Below are 24,573 nucleotides of genomic sequence, written 5' to 3' on the forward strand. Positions count from 1 at the left end.
ATGGTCCAATTTTGGGATCCTGTGTCCAAAATCTTTCTTTATTACCTCTGTTATATGGCTAAAAGGTAAAGAAGAAAAGTAAAAGGACTTGCTTCTTACTGTGAGCAAAGTCACAGAGTAATAGAAAATCTAACAGCTAAAAGCATGAAAACTTTTGAAGCACCCTGCCCAACCCAATAATAAATTGAATGCACTGTGATATCAGCACCACTTATGCCACTTTTGAAGCACACACATGTAATTCCTTTGTCTCTGGTCTCCCTGTACTTTATAGGCAGATGGCATTCCATTCATTAGTCCACATCCGTTTCTCAGAATTCACTGACCTGATCCAACAGATGATGATTCCAGAATCAGATTAGCATCTTTCACTGTCTGACTTTGCTTTTATGAAGCAGACTGGATTACCATGGAATAGAACTAGAAACGTTGTACTGGAAATTATATAGATATGTATTGTATTGATTTCTACTAGGAATCTCAATATATTGTTCTGTTACCACTTACCATTTGGCTAGGAGTTGCGTTTAACCTGAGGTTCTTTCAGTTCTTCCTACTTCTGTATTTTAAAAGAGTCATAAAACTGTTTTATTTCAAAGACGCAAAAATGCTTATTTCTTTGCTTTTGTGCTCTTTTTCTCATACAGTAGCTTTCTGGCTTCAATACATATCTCCTTGTATTAGTTTCTTTGCCAACCCACAGCTATAGAATCCTGTCTAATGATTCACCTGCAATACCTTATTCTGAAAAATAATGCTGATCTACTGATCTTCCTTTGGTGGCTGTGATTCTCTCATGATCCTTCATAATTTTTCTGTTTAATTCAGTGCAACTTTAAGAGACACTTCACAAGAATAGGAGCACAATGCCATTCTTAAAAGCTATCGAGTGTTCAGAAATATTCTCCCTAGTATAGTGATTGATCTAGGTGTTTTTTCTTATACTTTGATACATTAAACAGTAAATTAAATGTGAATGTAACAAGTTGAAGCAATGACCAAATCTATTATTTCTGTTACAGCTATGTCAAACCACCTAACAGAAATTGTTCTCTTCTTTTCAAGGATACTGTGTTTATACTAAGCAAGAGATGCTGTCCCACAGACCTGCTTTTAAATAGAATAAGGTATACAAACTAATCAAGGAAATACTATTCCCGTCACATATTTAAGTAATTGAGATGGAAGTAAAGGGATAGAAACATAAAAAGAATTAAGTGTTAAGACTAGAGTATTATGGTGCACAACTATGCGGTTATAATGTGAAAAGTAACCTTGTTGATTATTGTATGACAGTATTGATACCTGCCTTCTGCAATACAGATTGGCCTCATAATCACATCACGGTAACAGTCAGTTTATTGTCTGGGAAGAGGAGGATATTTCAGGGTCAGTAAAATACATTTCTCCTTCCCAGAAGTGAACAAAGTTACTAATTTCATTGCATATATGATAGCTTTCAGAATATGAATTAGATCACTTTAAACCCTAACATTAAACATTGTGCAATGTTAGAGTAAGACAGCAGAACTAACAAAATCAAACCATTACTCAGTGGAGAAAAAAAGGCTTTGTTCAACTAGTGCTGTGCACCATCTAGTCAAAAATTGTATCTTTTCTACGTAGTGAACTAGTACATAGTTTATAAAAAGTCTTAGCCCAGTGGCCAGCTTCAACATGTTAACTGTATTTGCTAGGAATGGTTAAAGCTCAACTTTGTCCTTCTCAGCTGATGTTGAACACAGTAAAATGAAAGATCTTAGATGTATGTTTTGGTATCTATTGTTTTAGATGCTTATGCTTCATGTTTCATACAATTTCAACATTATTCTTATTATTGAAACAGTGATACTCTATTTTTGATGCTTGGAAGAATGAGAATGAAATATTTGTTTTGCTTTCAGCGAGGTTAACACTTTCCATTATTCCCTTTCTTTCTCTCAATTAAATGTATTTCCTTAAATTCTCTGTAAGAGGAAGACACTCGTTCCCACTGTTAGAGTGGGTACATATTGAATACAGTACTATACTTTTACTGTACAGAGTAAATGTTCTGAATTGATTTTTCTTTTTCTCAGAAATCATTTTTGATGGAACTCAAGAAGTGTAGGCTTTCCTGGCAGTGGGGGAGGATTAAGTCAATCAAAATTAAATATCTGTTCATTCTAAAGGAATGTAATTTGCATAGTAGAAGATTATGTTCTCCTCTCTTACATTTCTTTCAGTTTCTCTGTACTTTCATGGACTTTCTTTCTCTTATATTGCATAATTTTACAGCTTCATATTTTTCTTATTTATTTTAGCTCATTTTTCATTCTTTTATTTCACTCATTCTATTTTTACTTCACTTTCTTGCCCTGCCTTGTTTCTATTTCTCTCTTAGCTCTGCATTTTTCCCTCTTCATTTTTGTCTGCTGATCCATACCATAGATGGGGGGATGTATTCTGCTCTCATTCTAAGAAATACATAAAAACTATATTGCTAGAAAGAGCTGTGTAATGTGTTTCTGTTCAACTTCTATTATTTTAGTCATAATTTCTGAAACCATATTCTTCTTTTCTTTCAGACCTTGGCAATTTTTTTTTACCTGTTCTCACCCTTTGCCTTCATTTTCCTGCTGCGTGACTGTCGAAGTATTGGTCACCAGTCACTGCCTTGTTCTTAGCTTCCTGACAAAATAGTGCGGTAGCCTTTGGTTTTCCACTGCAAATAATATGTTGTTTGGAAGAAAAGGTCCCAACATGTAGTTGCTGATGTTTATCTTGCAACACTGCCTGAATGTTAGATAATAGGTATTTTCTAGCCAATACTTTGCAATTACCAAATAAATATTTTATATTATAGACTAAACACTCTTATTATTTGAAGAAAACAGTACGTGTATATTTTCCTTTATTCTGTCTTCACTAATGATGTAAAAGTAGGAGACGTAAGAAGGGAAATGGATTTCAGCCCACTCCATCCTTCACCAGCCTCCTAGAATCTAGATGCATTTGAAAACTGAAAAGGTTTTGGCAACAAATATTTAGAATTGAGATGCACACTGTAATGGAAGACTTCCTATTTTTAAATTTTTTCAAAATGTCTGAACTCCAACTTTGTGGTTTTCATCATCTCTGGTTTCCTGTATATAAGTGTGGTTTGCTTACTGAGTGCAATAGGATTAATCATATACAGAGCTCAAAAGTGCTTCTCACCCCACTTCTTGATAGATAATATGTAACACTTCAAAAGCTCTCTAAATCTGGGCAAGTCACACATAGGAAGAATCCATTTTTCTTTATAATGTTCTACAATGTGCAAGGTTTAGGGAAAATAAAAAATAATTTCATGCTTTTCTAAAAGAAAATGTATAATTGTGTCAGGGGACACACTACCCACTTCTGCCCTTTCACCTCCCCATAGATTTGCAAGTTCCCTTTATTCTACATTTAATTTTTTTATGGAAGTAGTTAGAAAAGACTCAAAAGGCTCTTCCTAATTTTTTCTTCTTTTTCAAAAGTAAAAAAATGTATTAATCAAAATACAGGATAAAGTGCAATTCACTACACATATTACTAACATTTCAGGAATATTCCCTAGAGAAGGGCTTCTTGGGTTTTTTAAGCAATGTCTCACCTCACTGAAAAATTCTTCATGGAATTCATCATAGTATACACACAAACTGTTTCACAAGTGCGGAAGGCCAGGCCCTTGTACACTGTTACAGCTTCATACCCTATGGTATAATTTACACCAGTTATTAAGTCATTTTATCAATCAAGAAGAAAAAGGAAAAGCAAAACATCTTCAAAAATGGCTGTTTGTTGCTATTTCAATAAGGTGATTTATATCAGAAAACTGTTTTGTTTAAAATTCACATTTCAGTTTATTCTACCTCTAGTGCCTTTTTATTATTCCAAAATATTTTCGATTCATAGGAACAAACGTGCTGTATTTGCATCACATCAACTGTTGTACCTGAGTATCTAATTACATGTAGACTGATGTGAGTCTTATGTGACCGTTTTTTCATCTTTATGTGTATGATGCTGTATCTAATTTTATTAAGTTATTACAAGATGCCAGGCCTCTTTTTGAGGGGGCTAAGAAGATATTTTGGCCTTCTGATACTATCTGAGAAGACTAAGATAGGAAAAGCTTTGTTCTAGAAAAGAATTAGAAAAATCACATTCTTATTTTTTTCTGTCTGGTTGTGTTGCGATGTTTGTTTGAGATTGGGTGTGCAGTAAACAAGTTCAGGTTGGAAGAAAGCTAGGAAAGAGGTTTTATCTCATATGGCCTTTTGTAAAGTGGAGGAGAACTCGTTAAATGTGAAAAGGGAAAATGAATCTGAGGATGACAAGTTAATGATTTGCCATGACTGGAGGGAGGTGGCGCTGGCAGTGAGCTTGAGGAGCAGCAGAGGAGATCTTGGGCATGAATGCATATAGTTCAAAAGCTACTGAGAAGGGATGAGGCTTGACTTGAAATATTGATTAATGGTGTTCCATAGGACTAAAGAGAGAAAAAGAGAAAAAGATGTACTGGGAGTTACTTATGTTTGTTCTCCTTTTATCAGTCTAGAGAATCTGAAACAGCAAGTGAATGGATTGGATGAAGGACTGGACCACTGGATGCTGGTAAGGCACTGGAGGAGAAATGACATAGCTCTATTCCTTATTATTTATAATAAAGAAAATGCGGAGGAATGCTTTAGCACTAGAAGTCATCTTTATGATGGCCTTAGTTCCTGAGGAGTTAATCCCATGTTCTGATCCTTACTCCCAAGCAATTCTACCTCCTGTCCTGGCAATTACATTCTGTCAGAAGACAGGCATTAACCATGATCTTTTGCTGAATGCCTGTATGTTTAGAGGACCTAAAGCCTTAGATGATTAATTTGCTCATTGGCCTGAGCCACCTATATAACTGCAGGTAAGGTTCAAGTCCCTGAACTTAATTTGATCCTATGGGCTAACCAGTATAGAAATACATGAGAGTTGGATTTCATCAGAATAACCCAAGTTGCCCAGGCAGAAGCACTCCATACAGTTGATATTTGCTGACACGGAAAGGTTTATTTGATGCTTTCTCTTTAAGCAAAGATGTGGTTTCTTTAAACACCAGCTGAGATAAAATCCCTACTCTGTTAAACAGAGGCAGTTCCTGAACAAAAGAAAACAGAGGAATGGAAAAGAATACATTTTGCAGATTAGGAACTGGAAAATCCTAATTTTCCTCTTTTGGGTTCCCCCCCATTTTACACCTCTTGTCCCTCACACCAGAGGTATTCTCAAAGCCAATGAAGATTTCAGTTTTTTGTCAGTCTGCAGTACTTCTAACATGCTAATTTTTTTCCCCCTTACTGCCTTCAGAGAAGGTCTTAGTTCTCAAACTCACAACTTATTAACAGAGCTCAGATCTCTCACCCTTCCATATCCTGACTGGGGGTGTCCTGTGGCAAAGATGAACACTCATGATTCCAGGCCAGCCTGCTGGCTTCAGCCAGGCCAGAGGAGACGTGCCAGGAGACAACCACCAGACATGCCTCAGTCTTGGGATCATCCTGTTCTGTGCAAGCATTCAGGTAGGCTGTAATAAAAATTGCAATGTGTTTTCTCTCAGTTGTGCACTGTGCCAGACATCAGCACAAACATCCCTTAGCTGAGCAATGAGGCAGGCTGATAGCCCACAGGATCTATGTCTATATTTTGGCCAATGTATCAGTCTACCAGCTTCTTCTCCTATGTGTGTGCAGGCACATACACCCACACACACAACAGATGACCCCTTTGTATCTGGCAGCAAGGTAGATCCCAGGATGTATGTGCTACAAACAAGTTGAAACGAGAGCAAACTCTAGGAGGACCTTCAGAGAGGGTAGTGAAGCGCCTGCAGATGCACATGGGAGGGTGCCTTGGTGGATGCATGTTGTGGTTTATGCTCAGAGGGAAACTGAGCACCGGGCAGATGCTCACTCCCCCCTTCCCTACCAGCACTGGGAAGGAGAAAGTAAAACAAAGGGTCAGGAATTGAGATAAGGTACGGGAGGGATGACTCACCTATTATGGTCAAGGGCAAAAGACAGACTCGTTAGGGGAAATAAAAAAAGAACATAAATTTAATACAGACATTAACAACAACAACACTCAATAGATAGAGTAGGACCGTGAGAAGTATTACCGCATCTTGAAAACACCTTCCCCCACCCCTTCCTTCTTCCCAGGCTCAGCTTTGCTCACAATATCCTTACCTCCTCCCTCCCCAGCAGTGCAGGGTGCAGTTGGTTCTGCTACTTCTTCCATGCTGGGGGGGGGAGGGGGTGACTTCTGGCATTCTTCCCCTGTTCCAGCCTGGTCCCTCTCTCATGGGAGACAGTCCTCCACAAACCAAATCTGACATCAGTCATTCCCACAGGCGTGTGGGTCACCCCTACACGTTGCAGTCCTCCCAGCACTGAATTACCACAGCCTGGGCTTCTTCCCATGGGGTACTGGCTTTCTTCAGGCGCAGTCACCTGCTCCAGCGTGGGTTCCTCCACAGGCTGCAGGTCGGCATCTGCTCCACTGGTGACCTCCAGGAGTGGCAGGGGGGCAGCCTCACCATGGGATACAGGGGATTCTCTGCTCTGGCGCACCTCCCTCCCTTATCCTTTTTTCCACTGACCTCAGTGTTCGCACAGATGTCCTCCTTGCAACCCCTCCTCACAACTCCAACTCCTCCTCCCAGATTCCCCTTCTTAAATACGTTATCACAGAGGCACTGTCACTGTTGCTAATTGGCTCAGCCTTGGCCACAGGCAGGTCCGACTTGGAACCAAGAGAGCTTTGAGAAGGTTCTCACAGGGGCCACTGCTGTAGTCCCCTCCCCCACTACCAAAACCCCTCCTACTCACACAAACTCAGGACAATGCAGCTGAGACAGCCTAGAGAGTTTCTCAGGACAAGTGGTGGAGACTCAGATTTGGGATGGGACACCAGGCCTGTAGACGGTTCTCAGGAGGAGGAGGTTGCCAAAACAGTACAGGGATGTCCAGTTCAACACCACAAAAATGCAGAATTTGCAAGTCCCTGCACCCAGCTGAGCACTCCAGCTGTTCCCTGGCACCATACTGGCATAAGACCTGGGCCTCCTGTGCCCCTTGCTTTTTGCAGGAGAAAGACTAAACACACAGGGAGCTGCAGAGAGCTCTGCTCTGGGTGATCAGGGAACCTGAATATCAGGGTTTGCCTTGAGCATACCAGGCTGTCACTTTAGATGCAGCTTAAGTGGTCTGCCCAGAACCATAAAATAAATCTATAGACCCTGATCGCTGAGTCATCACAAGCCAAGGTTGGTGCTCTAGTTGCATAACCAGGTTTTTTCGTGTTGCTTGAGTTAAGATAAAAGATACCTTCAACTAAAATGTGTGGGGGCTTGGTTTCAGAGCTATGAAAAACTGTCTCTCTTAAAAAGAAAACCCTCGTCAGACTCCCATAAAGTAGAAATGGCTAAGGTGATTTTCTCCAACTTCACTACATGAGTCACACTTGGATTGACACTAAACATCAGCTTAAAAGGAATTATTTTGAAAGTTATAATGGTGTTTCAAAATGAAAGCCTCCTACAACTTTAAGTAGAAAATCATGACTGATGTCTTTAGTGCAATTAAATGAGGCATTTCAGAAACTTCCACAGTATAAGTGATGAATGAAATGAAAAATCACAGCCCATTGAACTGATAATACCACTGTATTAAAACAAAGTATCTTCAGGGAATAGCTATTTAAATGTGCTGATATTTATGTCCCCTCTCTTCCCTCCTTGAATACAAACAATTTAAACATAATATCTCCAGATAAAGCACTTAAGGAACAACCCCCTCTAAATTACTTCTTCCCTCCTCCTCCTTCTTTCTCTTCCACTCTCTGAAGAGACAGGAAAAATACTGGAAGGACCTGGTCCAAATTCAACTCTTTGCTTCTCCATGACAGTAACTTTGCAAGAGCCCTTGTAAAGAACACCTATATAGTCATTATGGGTGAATCTCAATACAGAACTAATCTACTTGGACATTTTTGGCTTTGTCCATAGCTGTACGGGACTGAAGGCGTATCTGCATTTGTCAAAAATCACACAAAGATTTTGCTATGTTCCACTGGATCAGGTATGTAAAAATTGTAAATGTTCACCTCAAGTTTTACTTTTTTGCCCAAGCTCAGCAAGAAAAAAACCACAGTATATCAATAAACTCTGTTAGATACACAGGAAAATCTAAGTCTAAAGCAGGTTTAATCAGAAGTCTTATTTCTAAAACTTTGGGACGTGCAAAGCATCTTGTATAGTGTCTGCATAGAGTTTGGGTTTCTCTACAATATTACCTGTGGAAATGTCAGCCACAGGTAGCTACTGTTCCTAGAAAGTGAGCACTGTGGGTCTTCTTTCCTGCAAAATATTTTTTAAATAACGTCATTGTAGTTCAGCAAAAATTATACTTTTCACTAATGTAGTCCTCTCACAAAGGAACTCTCAATGCAAATAGGTCTGAAAGTAGGAAGAAAACCTGCTAACAGAATAAAAGTGAGAAATGGCTACTTTGGGGTTGTAACTGAGGTACTGAAGCAACCAAAGCATGTAAGTAATTGTTTCATAAAAAATTCCAAGATGAAAAAGAACACTGTATCTTCTCAAACACCAATATATTCTGGTTGCCTAACTTAGATCAGTGATGCTTTACTTGAGAATAGCAGTAAGCAATGCAAAGAATTTTTGTAAGGCTGAGTCAACTAAAAAAAAACTCCAAACAACCAAACTACCCAAAACAGGAGGTAGGGAGTTTGTGATAAATTTCCAGAGTACTAGCAACTATGTCAACTCTAGTCAAAGCACTAGAAGAATAACCTACCTCTGTTCAAAGTCACATACTGACAGATATCTAGCAGTGCTGTGTGAAGAACTAAAAGAGCCACGCTGTGTTTCAGGGAAGCTTTAAAATTGGCCTTCATTCTGAATTTTATGAAGGAAAAATCCAAAGTTTTTTTTATCGTGCACTGACTTGTTATAAACACAATGGTGCATTGAACCCTGCTTTTCATATACAAGCAAATGAACTGAATAAGCTTGTTCTGAAACATCAAAAGAGGACATCATCAGAAAATAACTCTAATTGTGTTACTTTAAAACAATACATTCTAGCAAAATCATCTCGATTTCATAAAATATTTTGATAAGAGAAGGTCCCATTCTGATCCCCAACAATACCAGTAGTTTTTTAAAGATGCAGACTCTGGAGCTGCTTGTCCCCTGCAGTAGTAAAAGCATGTCTTGCTTCCTAATATGAATAGGTCCTCTCATAGGAAGAAATTATATCCTGTATTGGAAGGGGAGGCAGTGGGTTGGAGAGAGCACAGCATGAAGGGAAGATATCAAGGAAGGAAGGCAGGAGGTTAGATCAAATTGTGTACCCTCAATTCAAGAACCTTTCAGAAAACTGCTATTCACAGTCCTTTCCAACAGAAGCTTCTGGAACAGGGACTTATGAGAAGATAATGAGGTGATTCCTTCCTTGTAACTTATGCAAATAGCTATCTATTTGCCATTTCTTGATATTTTAGTTGTATATTGTCTGCTCAGTATGTGGTACAGAATGGGGTTATCATGTCCCATCTCTTTCATGTCAATGAATGTGAGGTCTACTGCAGCTACCACATCTCTCAACTATGTCATTTATTTCCTTGGCACTCATTTTAACTAACATATTTATTTACAGTATACTTATACACCAGATCCCAAGTTCTCCTTTCACATGTAGTTCTCCTGCCTACTGTAATTTTCCTCAGAAAATGTCTCATTCAGTGATATTTTGTAATTTAATTTCAATAAATAAATTGGTCAGATCAAGGTCTCCTCTACAAACTGGAAACAGAAAATTGGTAGGAATTTAATATTACTTTACAAATATTTCTTCCCCTTGAAATCACTCAGAATCCTTATATACACAGCCCCAGGTGCCCTTTAACTGAAGGAGAAGTTTGAATGGGAGAAACATCTAGTGATGAAAAATAACCACTGTAAAACCCAAATTGCAGTGTGTAAAACTGTATGTTCAGCCCTTCATAACCACGGTATTTAATAGTTCATTTGTCATAATATTTATTCATTTTTATGAGCAAGTTTGGGAATGAAGAAAGTAATGGCCAAATGGACACTACTTCTTTCTAGCTAACCCGTCCTCCACTCTAATGAACTGCGAACCTTCTGGGTCTTGCCCAGACCTGTCAGGCTGCGGTTCCACGTAGCTGGCTTTTTCCACCTTGCTGCTTCAGTAACATTTAATCTAAATCCAGAAGTCCGTACTCCCCATTTCAGATGTCACCAGGTCTACTTTTGCAAAGGCAGCTCCAAGTAAGCTTAGACATCAATAGATGGGAAACCTGAAAAAAGGAGATTAGCCAGGATAACATGTCCTCTTTGTCTTGTTGAATAAGGACCTGCCCACAAGTTTCCACTACAGTATATTCTTCAGCAACATCTTTCATAATTTTCCTCCTTTTTAAAATCATGCAAAATCTACAACACTAAATATTTTTAAGATATAGAACAAATTTCAACACAACACAAACTGCTACCACCAACTTCACAGGCATGAAAACACAATACATCCAATCTACAGAATAAACCTTTTGCTTTTCTCCTGTCAAGAAGGGAGCTTCTGGCCCTATTCCCCTGGGCTTTCTGCACAGAGTGACAAAATTTGAGGCTAGATTCAACTTCTGGTTATTCACAAATGACCATTTGTCTAGCTCAGTGTTTGGGGGGTGGGTCACAACTCTTTCACAACGCCTTTTTTTGTTCCCCAGAATATACCTTTTCCCCTGTTATACCTTTATGTTAAAACAGAAGTCGATACAGCTGATGACAGACCATCTCCTCCTCCAGAATCTTTAAAGATAGCAGGATTTGGAGATTATTAAGGATCCAAGACATCTCTTCTCTGTTCATTTTATAGATGCTATACCACACATAAAAGCAGTGAAATAAGTGGGATCAGTAGAACGAAGCCCTTCTTCTCGTCTCTCAGTGAGTATGTCTTTGCTTTTCTCAGCAGCAAGTTGGCAACTCTTAAGGTTCTTCTGAGACGTGGTGGCATCAACTTTGTGTGGATAAAGACTAAAATACCTAAGGTTTATTGCTGTGCCTACAGCTTCCAATAATATCAGTTCTCATTGCCAGGCTGACAACTTCAAACATGCATTTGAATTTAGGAGCAGAACTTTGGCATCAGGGTGGGATGAATCATCACAGCTAGCCTCTGTACATCTCAGGCAGCTCACTGCAAACTGCAGGTGTTTGGGATATTTGATAAGGTGTTCCCTTCATTTCAACACTTAGGCAGCAGTGCAGAAGCTTCGTGTTAAGTAACAGGCTTTGGAAATGTTAAGCTCCTTCTTGTGTTGTTCAATTCACAGGCAAACAGTTTACTATGCTATTCTGACTTCAGTTATTTTTGAAAAAATGAAGATTGTGTTCTGCTAAGGACCAAACTCATTTAGCAAAAATAGCTTTTTAATATGGGACAATACACTCTTGAGAGACTACAATTGGTATTGTTGTTAAAACTGCTTATGCTAAGAAGTAGGTCTCTGAATGCAGACTCTTAAGGTAAAAGGGAAACTGCAGTACATAACAATGCAAAAATTAAGTCTTTAGAGCCAAAGCTGTACTATTTTTAGCATCAAAACATCTTATTAGACGATTAAAGAAAAGCTTTGCATCTTGTCAGCAGCTGTTTTGGGTCATGGGTATAAATCTTTCCAAGTAATTTGTGGCCAGACAACACACTCTGACTTTGTTCAGGGATTTAGTATTTCAACTATTCATTAAATGTTGAATTCTACAGCAAATAAACAAAATTTAACAATCCACATGGAGAACTGCTTACAGAAAATTATGCTGGCAAATGGTACTGTGTATCTGAAATATTTCATGACAATCACAACAGAATTTCATGGTTTGTATTCATGATGACAGTTACATTGCAAATTCTACAATAACTTTAGGTAATAGCATATACTTCTGTTATCTGTGCTCATGCCTTCCATTTCCACCTTCTAATTTTTATGATATTGTGAATTTCTAAATACCTGTTACTAGAGTAAATTTTCTAGGCTACTATACTTTGATTCAAAAATCCCTACATTTTCTATTATGGGAGCAGTTCTCTAACTAGTAAACAGGCACTACTGACAACAGACTTGGCTTTTTTGCCTTTACCTTTTGTGTCCCTCTCTGGAGATCTGTAAGCTGTATATTGAAATACATTGTCCCTAGTCTCTAACACATCTCTCATGAAAAGCAAATGGTTTATAAATAATGTACTTAAAAAAAGGTCTGTATCTGCAGCTCAATTTAACTTGCAGCAGCAATAGCCCATATTTCTGATTGCAGGTACTTGTATGGCTGATGAGAAGTGATGATTCCAATGCTGGCAAGGTTACTGATCAGTATTCTTCAGTGGGAGTGACAGTGGCACAGCTGCATGCCAGGTTATTGGGAGGAGACCTCATGATGTGTCTGCCTAGATCTCCAATAACAAGCTCTCCCTAAAAGACTCCCTAAAAGTCAAAGTTTGTTTAAATGAAAACTAGAAATTTGATCTGTTTAAATACAGAAAACTCATCACACGGTGAGTTAGAAGTAAAAAGGTTTGTACACAATTCTCCCACAGAAATGGTGCCCTTGCAGGCAAGTCTTTGCTTCCAGTTCTGATTTTACCCAACTCAGTGAAGATACAACAAACTGAGATACAGACAACTCTGCCCAGTCTCCCTTCATCCCTAAGCAGTTTTTCCACTACCATTAATATGTGGCAAGCTGCTGCTTGCTCCTCAACCTGCTACACTCTGCGGGACAAATAGGTCCCAATGTGAGAAAAGTGTTACCCTTCATATGGCTCTACCTCCACTTCCCACAGTCTCCTTAAAGAAATATAAAATACTGTAAACAAAAATGGATAACCAACTTTCCTTGTGGTTATATTTTTAACTTACGCTTCCACAAGCTAAAAAACTTGGTTTCAAGTTTTTGACAGTACCAAAAAAACACCCATTTCCTTGATATATATCAGGAAAAAGCTTTGCTGCCAGCTTTTTCATCAAGACACAATGTACCTCTAAGAATAGACTTCACCCTGGTTTCTCCTTACTTTAAAAAAAGTTAATTTTGTAATGTCCCTCCTTGTTTTTGCGTTTTGGGTTGGCTTTTTTAAATAATCATGACCATTTTGCATTGAAATAGCTGTCCACAATGATGTTAACCCCCATCAGAGGTCTCTTGTGCTAGCTCACAATTTGATAGTAGAGGCCATGATAAAGACGGAAAGAATATACTCAATACTGACTTGATTTCCCTGCACATCGCAGTTCTGCATGTTATTAGAACAGCTGGTACTATGAGAAATTTCATTCTTGTCTGTACATTACCCAAAAAACTTGTTTACTGTTAGAGGTGAATCACTACATGATTTGCATACATGCTAATATGTACAGAACCACCCATATGTACCAGATAATCTAGATGTTCTATATAAAGCCTCCTGAGTAAACAGCAAGGTACAAGAAGAAAATCAAAGCTGCTGCACTCTTTAATTTTGTTATGTCAGTTCAAACAGAATAGAAATGAATTTTCCCTATGAAATATTTAATTACTGGAGTCTTTGGACAAAACTTAACCTTTGTAGTAAGAATTTGCTCAAAAAAAAAATCTGTTTTTTCTGTTTTCAGCATACATAGAAATAGATACACTATGAATCAATCCTTTAGAAATAGATGGCTATCCAGTACAACATGATCCAGTAAAACTTGTCAGCTTTCCAGCTGAAAGAAATTATCCCCACCTTACAAACAGTACTGACCATTAGGATAAAACTGCAGTGAACATTGCTTTATGATGCTCGTGCTCTGTACACTCAGAACTTGTAATTTCGCTCCACAGTCTTTCTTCCATGACAACTACACCTTGGCAGACTCAACTGTTTCTCACGCTCTTTTATGTTCATGCAAGACCTACAATGGCCAGCTCTTTCTTCAGATTTCCTAGTCCACAGAGGAAGGACCAGACTTTTGTGTGATATACTGAGAGAGAAAAAAGAAGAGGTGTTTGTAGCTGAAAGACAGTGCCATGTGTACAATATCAACTGCAGATGAAATGGGATGTTCACTTTCAAAAGTTGCCACAAATGTTTCCGGTAAAATGTTTCAAACTCAAAAATATTAAAAGTAATACCAGATTTCTTTAACGAAATAAGATATTCTCTGTATATAATTTACAGGGATTTTTATAAGTAAGTTTCAGAGAAAGTAATTCCATAAAATTCAAAGAATATTCCTTGATTAATTTCTGTTCCTCTAAAAGGTTGTGAGAGCATACTGCAAGTGATATAGCAATCTTGCTTCACACACGGTATAATGACTACAAATGCTTTGGTTTCATTTTATGATACTCATTCAGTTCAAGAGAAACACTCTAGGAAAATATAGTTTGATACCACCATACACAGGTTACACTACACCATCATGCCAGTATGATATCTATTTGCATTTTTGTGATTTATATTAGGAGATATCGCGGAAAGCTCCCTTCAAAAGCTAAAAGTGTTTCTAGAATTGTATTTTTCCTGTGAATCTTGAAGCAAATCCAAGCTCACTTACAGAAACTATTTTTGTGACCCTGATGGGGAAAAAATCACTTTTTAAATGTCTTTGTCTAAAGAAAGCCCTGCCTGGCAGAAATGTGAATTAATGTTCCCTTACCTCTGATTATCAGGCTCCTTTGAAATGTCTGGATGAACCCCCAAGAATTAGAGACCCCAAAATCACTTCTGAAAACTTATCCAGTGTTAAATACTGGTAGGAGCAAACAGAAGATAGTTTCAAATGTGGGGGAAAAAATGCAACATCCAACTTCAAGAAAAGGCATTCACACAAACGTGGTGTAATTGAAAATCTCCTGGTACTGACTGAACTATAATTCCCCATTTATGCATACCTTGGAACACTACTGCAGTAACCTTTTCACTGCCACCTCTAGATTACCTTGCATCTCCGCATTTCGTGACTTCCTTTGAGTAACTACTTAAACACATCTAGTACATAACAGCAGTAAAATAATCAATCTACAGATTTTCTTCTGTAACATCTTCTAGCTTCCCAAACTTTGTCAGCTTCTACTATACAGCCACAAGGCACACCTACCAAACTTCAGGTCTTATGCCTGTTCCCACTGCAGAGGGATGAAATTTCCACTCAGTATGGTGGTGGAAGAACCCCCTTTACTCCCGAGTTGTTAAGTCTTCACAAAACAGTTCATCTGTTTGATAAAATATCTTTTATTTGCTACCTCCCATCTTACTTATTGTGCATCTGGCAGTCTAGTCATGAAGCATAATGTCTCTGCAAAGACATAACAAAACAATTCCTATGGCCAAGACCAGGTTACAGTGTAAAAGTAACTGCATCTCTTGAAGGCTGTCTACATGACATGTGAAAAGACACCTGAGGATGCCACAGAAAGGTACCTAAAGAAGCGTGATCATGTTAGTACAGCAAAACACCCTGGCTTTGTTTACTCTTTTGGAGCTGGCTCTCAGTGAGAGATATACATAGCACTGCCTTATACTACTTAATGCATCCAACTTCCAATTCAACTTCTTCATCTCTGGATTTGGGAGCAAAAAATTATGTTGTACCTCTTTTCAATGTAAATAATAAAACAGAGGTTGCAGAAGTGTTTGGCAAGAAATTCTCTGCAAAAAGAAACTACAACTTGAGGAACATTCTTTAAGTGGACTAAATTAGAAAAACTACATGGAAAGAAATAAAAACAAATCTATTTTTTTCCACTTCAGTGTATTAATGCTGTCTGTATCTTTCATAAGCTAGACAAGTTATTTACAGACTCAGAAAGAATACAGTTGTTTATCAGGCTGAAAAGTGGAAAGAATGGCTCTTGGGGTGGTGGTGGTGGTTAGGAATTAGCTGCCATATTGTTCCCAAAACTTTCTTCTGCAATACAGACCTTAATTGCAGTAACTCCATCACACACTTTTCCTACAGTTCCTTTTAGGTTTTTCCTGATTCCTCAGTTATTTCTGTGTAAATATATACAATGAACAAAATCTCATGGAGGGGGGCACTGCTGGTGGGTGCCTATATTTATTCTAGATTCAAAATGTATTACATACAGGACTTTTTCATATCTGTTCCTACACATATATTCTACATGTATTTTCTGAAGGAAATGAGCAGGGCTGGCAGAACAGACTGCAGCCTTTTCCAGGCGTGGCCTGAAGGCAGAAGAGTTTCATAACAAACGGGAAGCCACGCAGCACTCTTAGGTCCATTAGGCTTCAGAAATCACTGGCAAGGTTTTCAGGTCACGTTATCAGTTCTGGATGTAGGCTCCTTCAGTTCTCAGACACGCACCAAGGATGCTGGAAATGGGTGAGCTTTTAGGGACTGACATATTCTAAGTGCTCATACTTACCTGGAGTATGGCAAGAGATACCAAACACAGAGGGAGAGAGAACTGATCCTTGTGTATAGGATCCTTGTGTCAGGATCAACAAAAAGGCCCACTTTGGTATCATTTGCATACAAATTCTAAATCCTCATCAATTTAATGGAAGTCTGGAATACTCATGAATTGTTGGCTAAGATACAGACTGGAAGAGTTCCCCAAAAAGTGTTTCATTACTTGTGTGGGTGTGGGGAAAGTGTTATAATTCATCAACTGTATCTGAGTAGTTATGTTACTTTATCACTTTCTAAGCCAAAGAGCTATTTTTAAATTGTATTAAAAATTGCTACCCATGCAGTTATCCAGTGGATACTCTCCAAAACAGGATTTCTGTAGCTGTCTTGGGTCAGAAGAACATGATGAATCAGCATGCAAACACCACCAGTTTAAATTCAATTAATTCCCTTTATATGTTCATTCACCCACTAAGATGTGGATTGCATCCGTCCCTCATAATTCACTCCCAATGTTTGCTCACCCTTAAATATAAAAGAATCTAAATATGGTATAATTTAGTTAATTCAGAACCAGAAAAGTGGAGCCTTAGGAGAAAAAAAAAAAACAACAAACACACTAATAAGAAATGCTTAAAGGAGGCTACTATTCACTGGGGCACAATTACCCTGCCGAAGTCTCGGTAACTTCTGCCTTTCTCCAGAGCTACCCCTCATGTCATGGATGGCAAGTACAGTGAAGGTAATATCGATTATCTGGGTAGCAACCTGTCTTGCCTGTTTAATCCTTATGAAATTTGAAAAGGTAGAAATACTCTTGTCTCTCCATCATATCTGTTTTAGTTCTGACAGACCTGCCTGTAAGCAGATAGCCTTCTTCCAAAGCAGGGGCTTAAATAAGATAGATACCTCAAAAATAACATGCTTATCTCAGCTCACCCTGATAAAGATCTGTGAAGGTTTTCATGTTGTGAAATAAAAGGGAAGATATAATCTGAAGAAAAGCATAATAGTCCAAATCTTGGTACCATTAAGGACATTATCCCACAATCTCCACAAATTTAGTTCTTTGTGGATAATAAAATTACCTTTTCAGACTATCTTCTTTCTTGTGCACCCTGTACAAAGTTAGAGATCCCCATAATAGCACGCTAACATCTACTTTGCAGTCTTAATGTTTATACAACTTAGAGTAGAAGCAACTTCAGAAGTATAAGCAGTGCTTGATGTGTCTGATTAGGAAAAAATGATCGGTTTTTTTTCAACAGAATGAAACCAGCCCATTTGTAGACTCCATGCTAATGTGCACCTTTCAGAGCTTTTCAGCTGATAAATTCAGCTGAAAAATGCATCCGCCACTAAGGGCTGTGCAGCAAAATATCTGCGTGCAATAGGCCTGCCAGCTGCTGGCATTTCAGGGCTCTCAGTGGCATGAGCTGAGTAGCACATATTTGTGCAAGGGAAACAGATCAAAAAGCCTCTCCAATCTACTCATTTTATCCTGTTTGGAAGGGCCTCAAATCCTCTTTTTTACCAGCTGTATTTGTCTAATAAAAGATACTACCTCTCGTTACAAACCTTGCCTAACAGTTTGTAACAAACTCTTATTTTTTTTAAAAAAAAAAAAAAGATTGATTCAGTAGCAACATTCTTTCAGCTATTTACCTTCAACTGATTCTCATACCTGCTTCAAGAAGAACCTAGAGGTTTAACAATGAAAATTTTAAAATATCCAGCTTATTTGCTGTCTCTGCACTGCCTGTGACAGCCTCATCTCTCCTTCAGGAAAGACTTTACTGAATTACAACAAAGGCTTCCTAAACTGTCCTGAAGAGCCAGGTGGCAGTGCAATTCACAATTATTCTTCAAAAATGTTCCTTTTTGCCTTATCTTAACCCTTCTCCCTAAACAAACGTCTCCTGTGTGACCCCAGGACACCTAATTGTGGTACAAGGCTTAAGCATATCTAAATGGCACCAAGGATAGCGGCCAAGTTGAAGGACGGTGAATTTCATTCACTCCTTCCCTGCTTCTGGATTTCCTCGTTCGTCTTGTATTCTTTGAACTGAGATAATAAGGGCTGTATCATTGGAGATCTTCTCCACCTGCCACACATGCAAGTGTTTCCATCGAACCCATGGAAAAATGTCCTTGTGAAAATGGTCTGACCCTCTAATGCACTATATACACTGTGATTTGCAAGCTCCTGCACCACACACACCACTTTATCTGGAGGTACTAATTTTTCCAGAGAGAAATCTCCCTCACTGATCATTCAAGGCTTTCCTAACTACATAAGTGTAAGAACAACTGCCAGTAAGGTAGCACCATTAAAATCAATGCTACACTGGCAACATTTCATCATTAACATTTAATTTTCATCATTTCTTCCTGGTTTGTGTATTTTGTACATATTAACTATTCAAAGATTAGCTAACATCCCAAGGTAATCTTTGGCCTGCCTGAGCAGTGCTAAAACAGTGTAAGATTATTTAATTTTAAATAGGATTACAAATCATAGACATTTCTTAATTCTTTATTGTCAAGTGGTAGAGACATTTTGCTAATGAATTGCTGGCTTGTGTCCTTTTATTTATATTACCTATCTTAACTATATAATTTGGGTGACAGAGGTTAAAGCATCATAATTCACAGAACTTTGATTTCAAGTAGGGAGTAGACAACAGTATAATGAATTATGAAAAGATCATGTTCAATATTCAGTGATAGAAGTAAGAATGCAGAGACAAGAGAATAGTTCTGGTTTAACCCAGCACTTGTTAATGAAGATCAGTCATTCATAATAGGTTATATTCTGTTCTAAATACATAGCTGTATCTCTTGTTGACACTTTGGAGGGAGAGGGGAGTGGAGGGAGAATGAAAAGAAGACAGCGTGAGATGCAATCATCACTGTGACTAGTTCAGTCAAAGCCCCTGTTCAGCATACAACAGTCACCTGTTAAGCTAAGAAATGAAAAAGATTAAAACTAAATTACTCAGTGCTACAGTGTGAAACCAGTCACACATCCTGACTTGGGTAAGAAAGCATTGGGTAAGAAAACATATGTTAACCTGTCTTTAAAAGGTTATTAGAAATGGAGATGGAGAGCTCAGAGATGGACATAAAGAACAATCAAAGAATGGAAATACTTTAGGTGGAGAGAGTGGAAAAATGAAATCACCTATCTTAAAAATAGGTAGGATAGGAAAACCGAGAATAACACTGGGAAGGTAGATAAGCCTATTCATATTTTCTTACAATACTGGAATTAAGTTAAAAGCAAATTTCAAGGCAACAAAACAAAAAAAAAAAAACCACCCCACCCTTTGACACTCAGTCAAAGTCCGTAAGTGGATTTCATCACTACAAGATGCTCTGCAGCATTCAGGTAACTGCTAACCATTCTAGAAGTCACAAAATAAAGAGCATTGGATCAGGGGATGTATATACAAAAAAAAAAAGTTTTGAAATTAATATAACATGACATTCCTCAGTAGGAAACAACCTCCAGTTATTGTGGGAAACCCTGTTGAAAGACTGTTTCTTTGCAGACACCTAATACAGAGTTCTTTCCAAAAACTTTCTGAAGTAGACAGTGAAGGCTACTGTTGTCGGATATTGGATTTAATAAACTACTTCCACAGTCTGGTTAGGAAGTTTTTCAATTACTATTAATTGTGTTAAGTTGTAATGAAAACAGTCTCCCTCTGGATACTAAAGTTCTTGGCAAGGGATTTAGGCTGTTGAAGAGGGAAGTTACAAGCTGTAACTTAGTTTAGAATGGGACCTGCATGAAATAAAGGACTCTGTTAGCCTTCCTCTGCAGAGGAGAGCTTAGACATGAGCAAATGTGAGAACTTAGTTATGGCCTTAACATCAGAAATGAAAGCCTGAGATCCTCTTCTGCAGTCTGCATGCACCTCCTTAATGCTCCAGTGCCTGTATCTTTTGGAAGAAGCTAAATGTCAATAAGCATAGCTTGGTTTTTAAGAGGGCAGTAGAATTTTTTAAACAGCAAATTCTGGAAAACAATTTTTCCTTCAAACAAAACGTTATTTGTCCAAAATGGTTCTGTTAGTTGAAACGGAGCTCTTCTGGGATTGTCCTAGAATAATGATAAAACCCTAATAAGATGTAATTCCTGCGCTTTCTCTGATCTGGTAAAACTCCACTGAACTCGGTGAGGTTATGCTGTCACCAGCTTCGGAAGCATCAGCTCAAATCTAGCTGTGGTATAAAGCAGTTTAAAGACCTGTGTTGCAAATTTTAAAGCCTCTGCGAATGTCCCATGACTTGTACAGAGCCACAGTCTGACTCCGGTTTTGTTCCGACCCTGGACCCTGTCAGGATAGCAGTTTCCCGGGGGATAACTCGGCACCTGGGCTGGGGGGCGGGAGGCAGCGCGCACGGCTCCGGCGGGCTCCTTCGAACAGGAGAGGCTGCTGCGAGGCTCGCCCTCGCCTCCCTCCCTGCTTTTAGCATGTCTGCAGCTCATTTCCGAGGGACCCGGAGGAGGCAAGAGACCCCCGGTGGACCGGCTCACGGCGGGCCCCTCACGCCGGCGGCCCCCCTCGGTCCCCGGGGCGGTGCCGGTCCCCCCCGGGCGTCTCACCTGTCGATGCTGATCACGCAGAGAGTCATGATGGAGGCCGTGCAGCACATGACGTCCATGGCGATGAAGACGTTGCAGAAGAGGCGCCCGAAGATCCACTCGCCGCCGATGAGGTCGGTCACGCTGACGAAGGGCATGACGGCCAGGGCCACCGAGAGGTCGGCCAGGGCCAGCGAGACGATGAGATAGTTGGAGGGCTGCCGCAGCTTCTTCACGAAGCAGACGGAGATGACCACCAGGCAGTTGCCGGCGATGGTCAGCAGGGTGATGAGGGAGAGGACGGCCCCGATGACAACTTTCTCCACGTTGCCGTAGCTGAGGATCTGCTCCCCGCACTGGGAGTCGTTGGCGGGGAGGGGGCTCGCCGTGGGCAGCGCCGACGGGGGGAGCGACGGGCCGAGCTTCGCCAAGCTGCGCGGGGGCCAGGAGCCGGCGATCATCCTGCCGCCGCTCAGCGCCCGCGGGTCCTCCAGGACCAGGGGCCGGAGGTTACCGTAGAGGTGACTGCCGTTGACGGCGAGGACCATGCTGGCCTGAGCTGCCCATGAAGCCCCGCCGCCCGGGATGCTCGGGCTCCTCCTCGGGCACCCGCCACCGCCCGCCCCCTCGCAGCCGGCGGAGCGGCCCGCCGGGGGGCTCAGCCTTCAACTTCCCCCGGAGCAGCCGGGCTCGCCCACGGCGCTCCCCGGGCGGCCGGGGGGTGGGCACGGCGCCATCGCCCCCAGCCCGCGGGGAGAGGGAGGGGCGGGCGGGCGGGGGTGGCGGCCGCTCCCCGCCCACCCGCGCCCACCCGCGCCCACCGCCCGCTCCCACCCGCGGCAGCTTTTCCTCCGACGGCGGCGGCGGCGGGGGCCGGGGCGGGAGCTGCTCCGCCCCCCGCTCCCTCCTCCCGCTCTGAGCGGCAGGTGGGGGGAGCGCCCCTTCACCGCAGCCCCTCCGCGCCGCGGCCCCGGGCGCCGGCCTCTCCTCCGGCCTCTCCTCTGCGGCCGCCCCAGGCGGGGAGCGCTTCGGGAGCCCCCCTATACATGTGGATCTGTATGTATAGATATAGGGGGCACCCGAGAAGCTGCGGGCGAGTGGCCGCGCCTGGAGCAGAAGCGGCCGCAGGCTGAGCCGCCCCGGCGGGGACCCGGTGACGGCGGCCCGGTGAGGGGGGCCCGGTGGCGGCCTCCCGGCGTGCTTGCTCCCTGCAGCCCCGCATCTCCATCGGCTGGTTCGGAGGTGCCCCTGGGTCCACTCTGGAAATGTGCATGCTGAAGGTTCGGGTCCGGCAGGACCCTGGCTGCTGCTCGGAGGGTTAATAGTGGCCGACCTTGTAAGATCTACCCCCAACACCATAGCCATCTCTGAAGTATTTCTTTGCATCTTCAAGCTTACAGATTCTCCTTCCTACTAAATTAATGTCAACCCCATTACCTGTATTTTCTCTTTTATTAATATTTATATAGCATTTTCAATTTATTCACTGTTCCATGTGTAATCCTTTCAGTGAACAGCAACTGCTTTTCCTGCAGATTCCTTGTACTCTTGGATACTAGCCCATTTCTGGGACTCACTAGCTTTCCCCGTTCTTTAAGTCATATTCTTGCCTCCAAGTCAGGTGAAAACTGTTTGAATTGTCAGTTACCCTTGGGATGCTAGCAGAAGATTATACTTCTTGGTATAGCAACATGCTAGACAGTAAGGATTAAAACCAGGAAAAACCTGCTCCTGAGTGTCCCATTATATTTCCAACAAGAAACAGAAGCCAGATGAACTAGAGAAAGAAAGGAAAAGAAAGGAGGACTGTTGAACCCAGATGGATCAGTAACCATTGGTCAATGTCAGTGATACCTGAATGAGGGGAGGTCTTGCAGGTAGCAACACCACAGCGAGTATGGACCAGACATAGGGAAGAACTGTGTGTGTGGCCTGGCAGTAAGAGAGGCTGCAGTATGAGCTCACAAGAAAGATCTAGGAAGTACCCAGCTATAGGAAAAACCCTCATCTGACACTCATAGACACTACTGAAGCATTAATCCATAGCAATTGAGGCTTCCATACTTGGCTCACAGAATTTCTTGGTTTTAATGAAATCTTCCATTCAGTCAGCATCACCTCTTCTTGAAAGCAGGCTTTCCATCATACGTCACTCTGCATTGGCCCAGCGCCCCCATGAACATGCACGGGACTGAGGGCTTGGGGTCAGATGTGCCAGGCACAACCTGAGCACAGGCAGAGTCCCCTGCAGTCAGAAATGCAGCAGGCAGTGAGCAGGGTTTGGGAGTTCGGTTGCTTGCTTTCCCTTCCACCTCCACATCCTGATTTGACTAAGATAATTAAATAAGCAAGTTTCACATGGTAAGGATGAGATCTAGTTGGGCAGCTCTTTGACCATTATCAAGCTGAAAGTGTTTTCCTACACTTTGTTAGTTGCCTCACAATAAAGGCTTTCCCTGTTTAACCACCCAGAATATGTTCATAAGCCTTGAGCTTCAGGTGACTTACACCTCCAGGGTGATGAAGCAAGTCCTTTGTCCCTCCTCCCCAGCTAAGTAGATATTAGGAAGAAAAAGATCTTTAGAAATGGTAAGGGTACATCCAAATGAGTTAAAGCATTAAGGCAAAATGTGGAGAAAGGAGAATATTTCCTTGTTGAGTGAATACATTTTTAAAAAATAGTGTCTGAAGTACAGCTAAAGAGATAGGAACTGGGTAAATTTTGTTCAAAATAGATTCATATCATAAAAGCTGATAACATTGTACAGTTTAATACTCACTGTAAAAGCAATTTTTCAGTTGCTTAAAATGTCACTAAGGCAGAGCAAATTATAATCTGGTGCTTCCTGCAAATGTGTTGACACAGTTCATTAAATCAGTCATTCTTCTTGACAGCTTTTCAATACATTTCTGGAACGTGACTCTCTAACTGTACTCAGTGGATGATACGCAGGATTATTTGCATGTTACTCTTACCCATTCCAACCTGAAAGGAGGATTTAACCTCATCTTTTGTTCTGTACATGAAATTCCCATACAGTTCATTAGAGGTTAATCAGCTGATTTCTTTCCTTCTCAAAGGTCTTATTCTTTGTATTGACTCTCATAATCTTATCTTTGAAGAGACAAACCAATTTAAGTCAATTTATGTACCGTATAGAAAGGGGTTTACATACTATCACAGAGAAAACATGAAACCTTGGCAAGATGAAGCAGCTGATACTTCTATAAAATCTTTTCCTTGAAAGCTTTTCACTAGGACACACCTAGAATAACATTCCAGTTTCCAGGACTGGGCTGAATCTGATGGGGTGCTTTCCTTGAGGGCTTTAGAGGCTTCACATCCCCAGTATTTGGGAAAGCAGAATATCCACCACTCCATGAGACTACAGCTATTCTATGTATTTAAAATAGTGATTCATGAAGGTAGGAGTTGATCCTTCTAAGTGTACTTTTGTTTTCAGTGACCCTATTTACAAATTCTAACA

The 24,573-nt window shown here is 40.7% G+C and overlaps 1 protein-coding gene across 2 annotated transcripts in view; it reads right to left on the bottom strand.

The window, feature by feature from the left end:
* Positions 1-21,726, bottom strand: part of HTR7 (5-hydroxytryptamine receptor 7) — a 36,850-nt gene extending 15,124 nt beyond the window's left edge. For both annotated transcript variants that reach the window (XM_074830052.1, XM_074830053.1), the window contains exon 1: positions 21,107-21,726. In XM_074830052.1, coding sequence (XP_074686153.1) covers positions 21,107-21,633 — 527 coding nt within the window. In that variant the 5' untranslated portion in view covers positions 21,634-21,726. The remainder of the gene's footprint in view (positions 1-21,106) is intronic.
* Positions 21,727-24,573: the final 2,847 nt, after the last annotated feature.

Source organism: Strix aluco, chromosome 7 (assembly GCF_031877795.1).
Source record: "Strix aluco isolate bStrAlu1 chromosome 7, bStrAlu1.hap1, whole genome shotgun sequence".
NCBI lineage: Eukaryota > Metazoa > Chordata > Aves > Strigiformes > Strigidae > Strix > Strix aluco.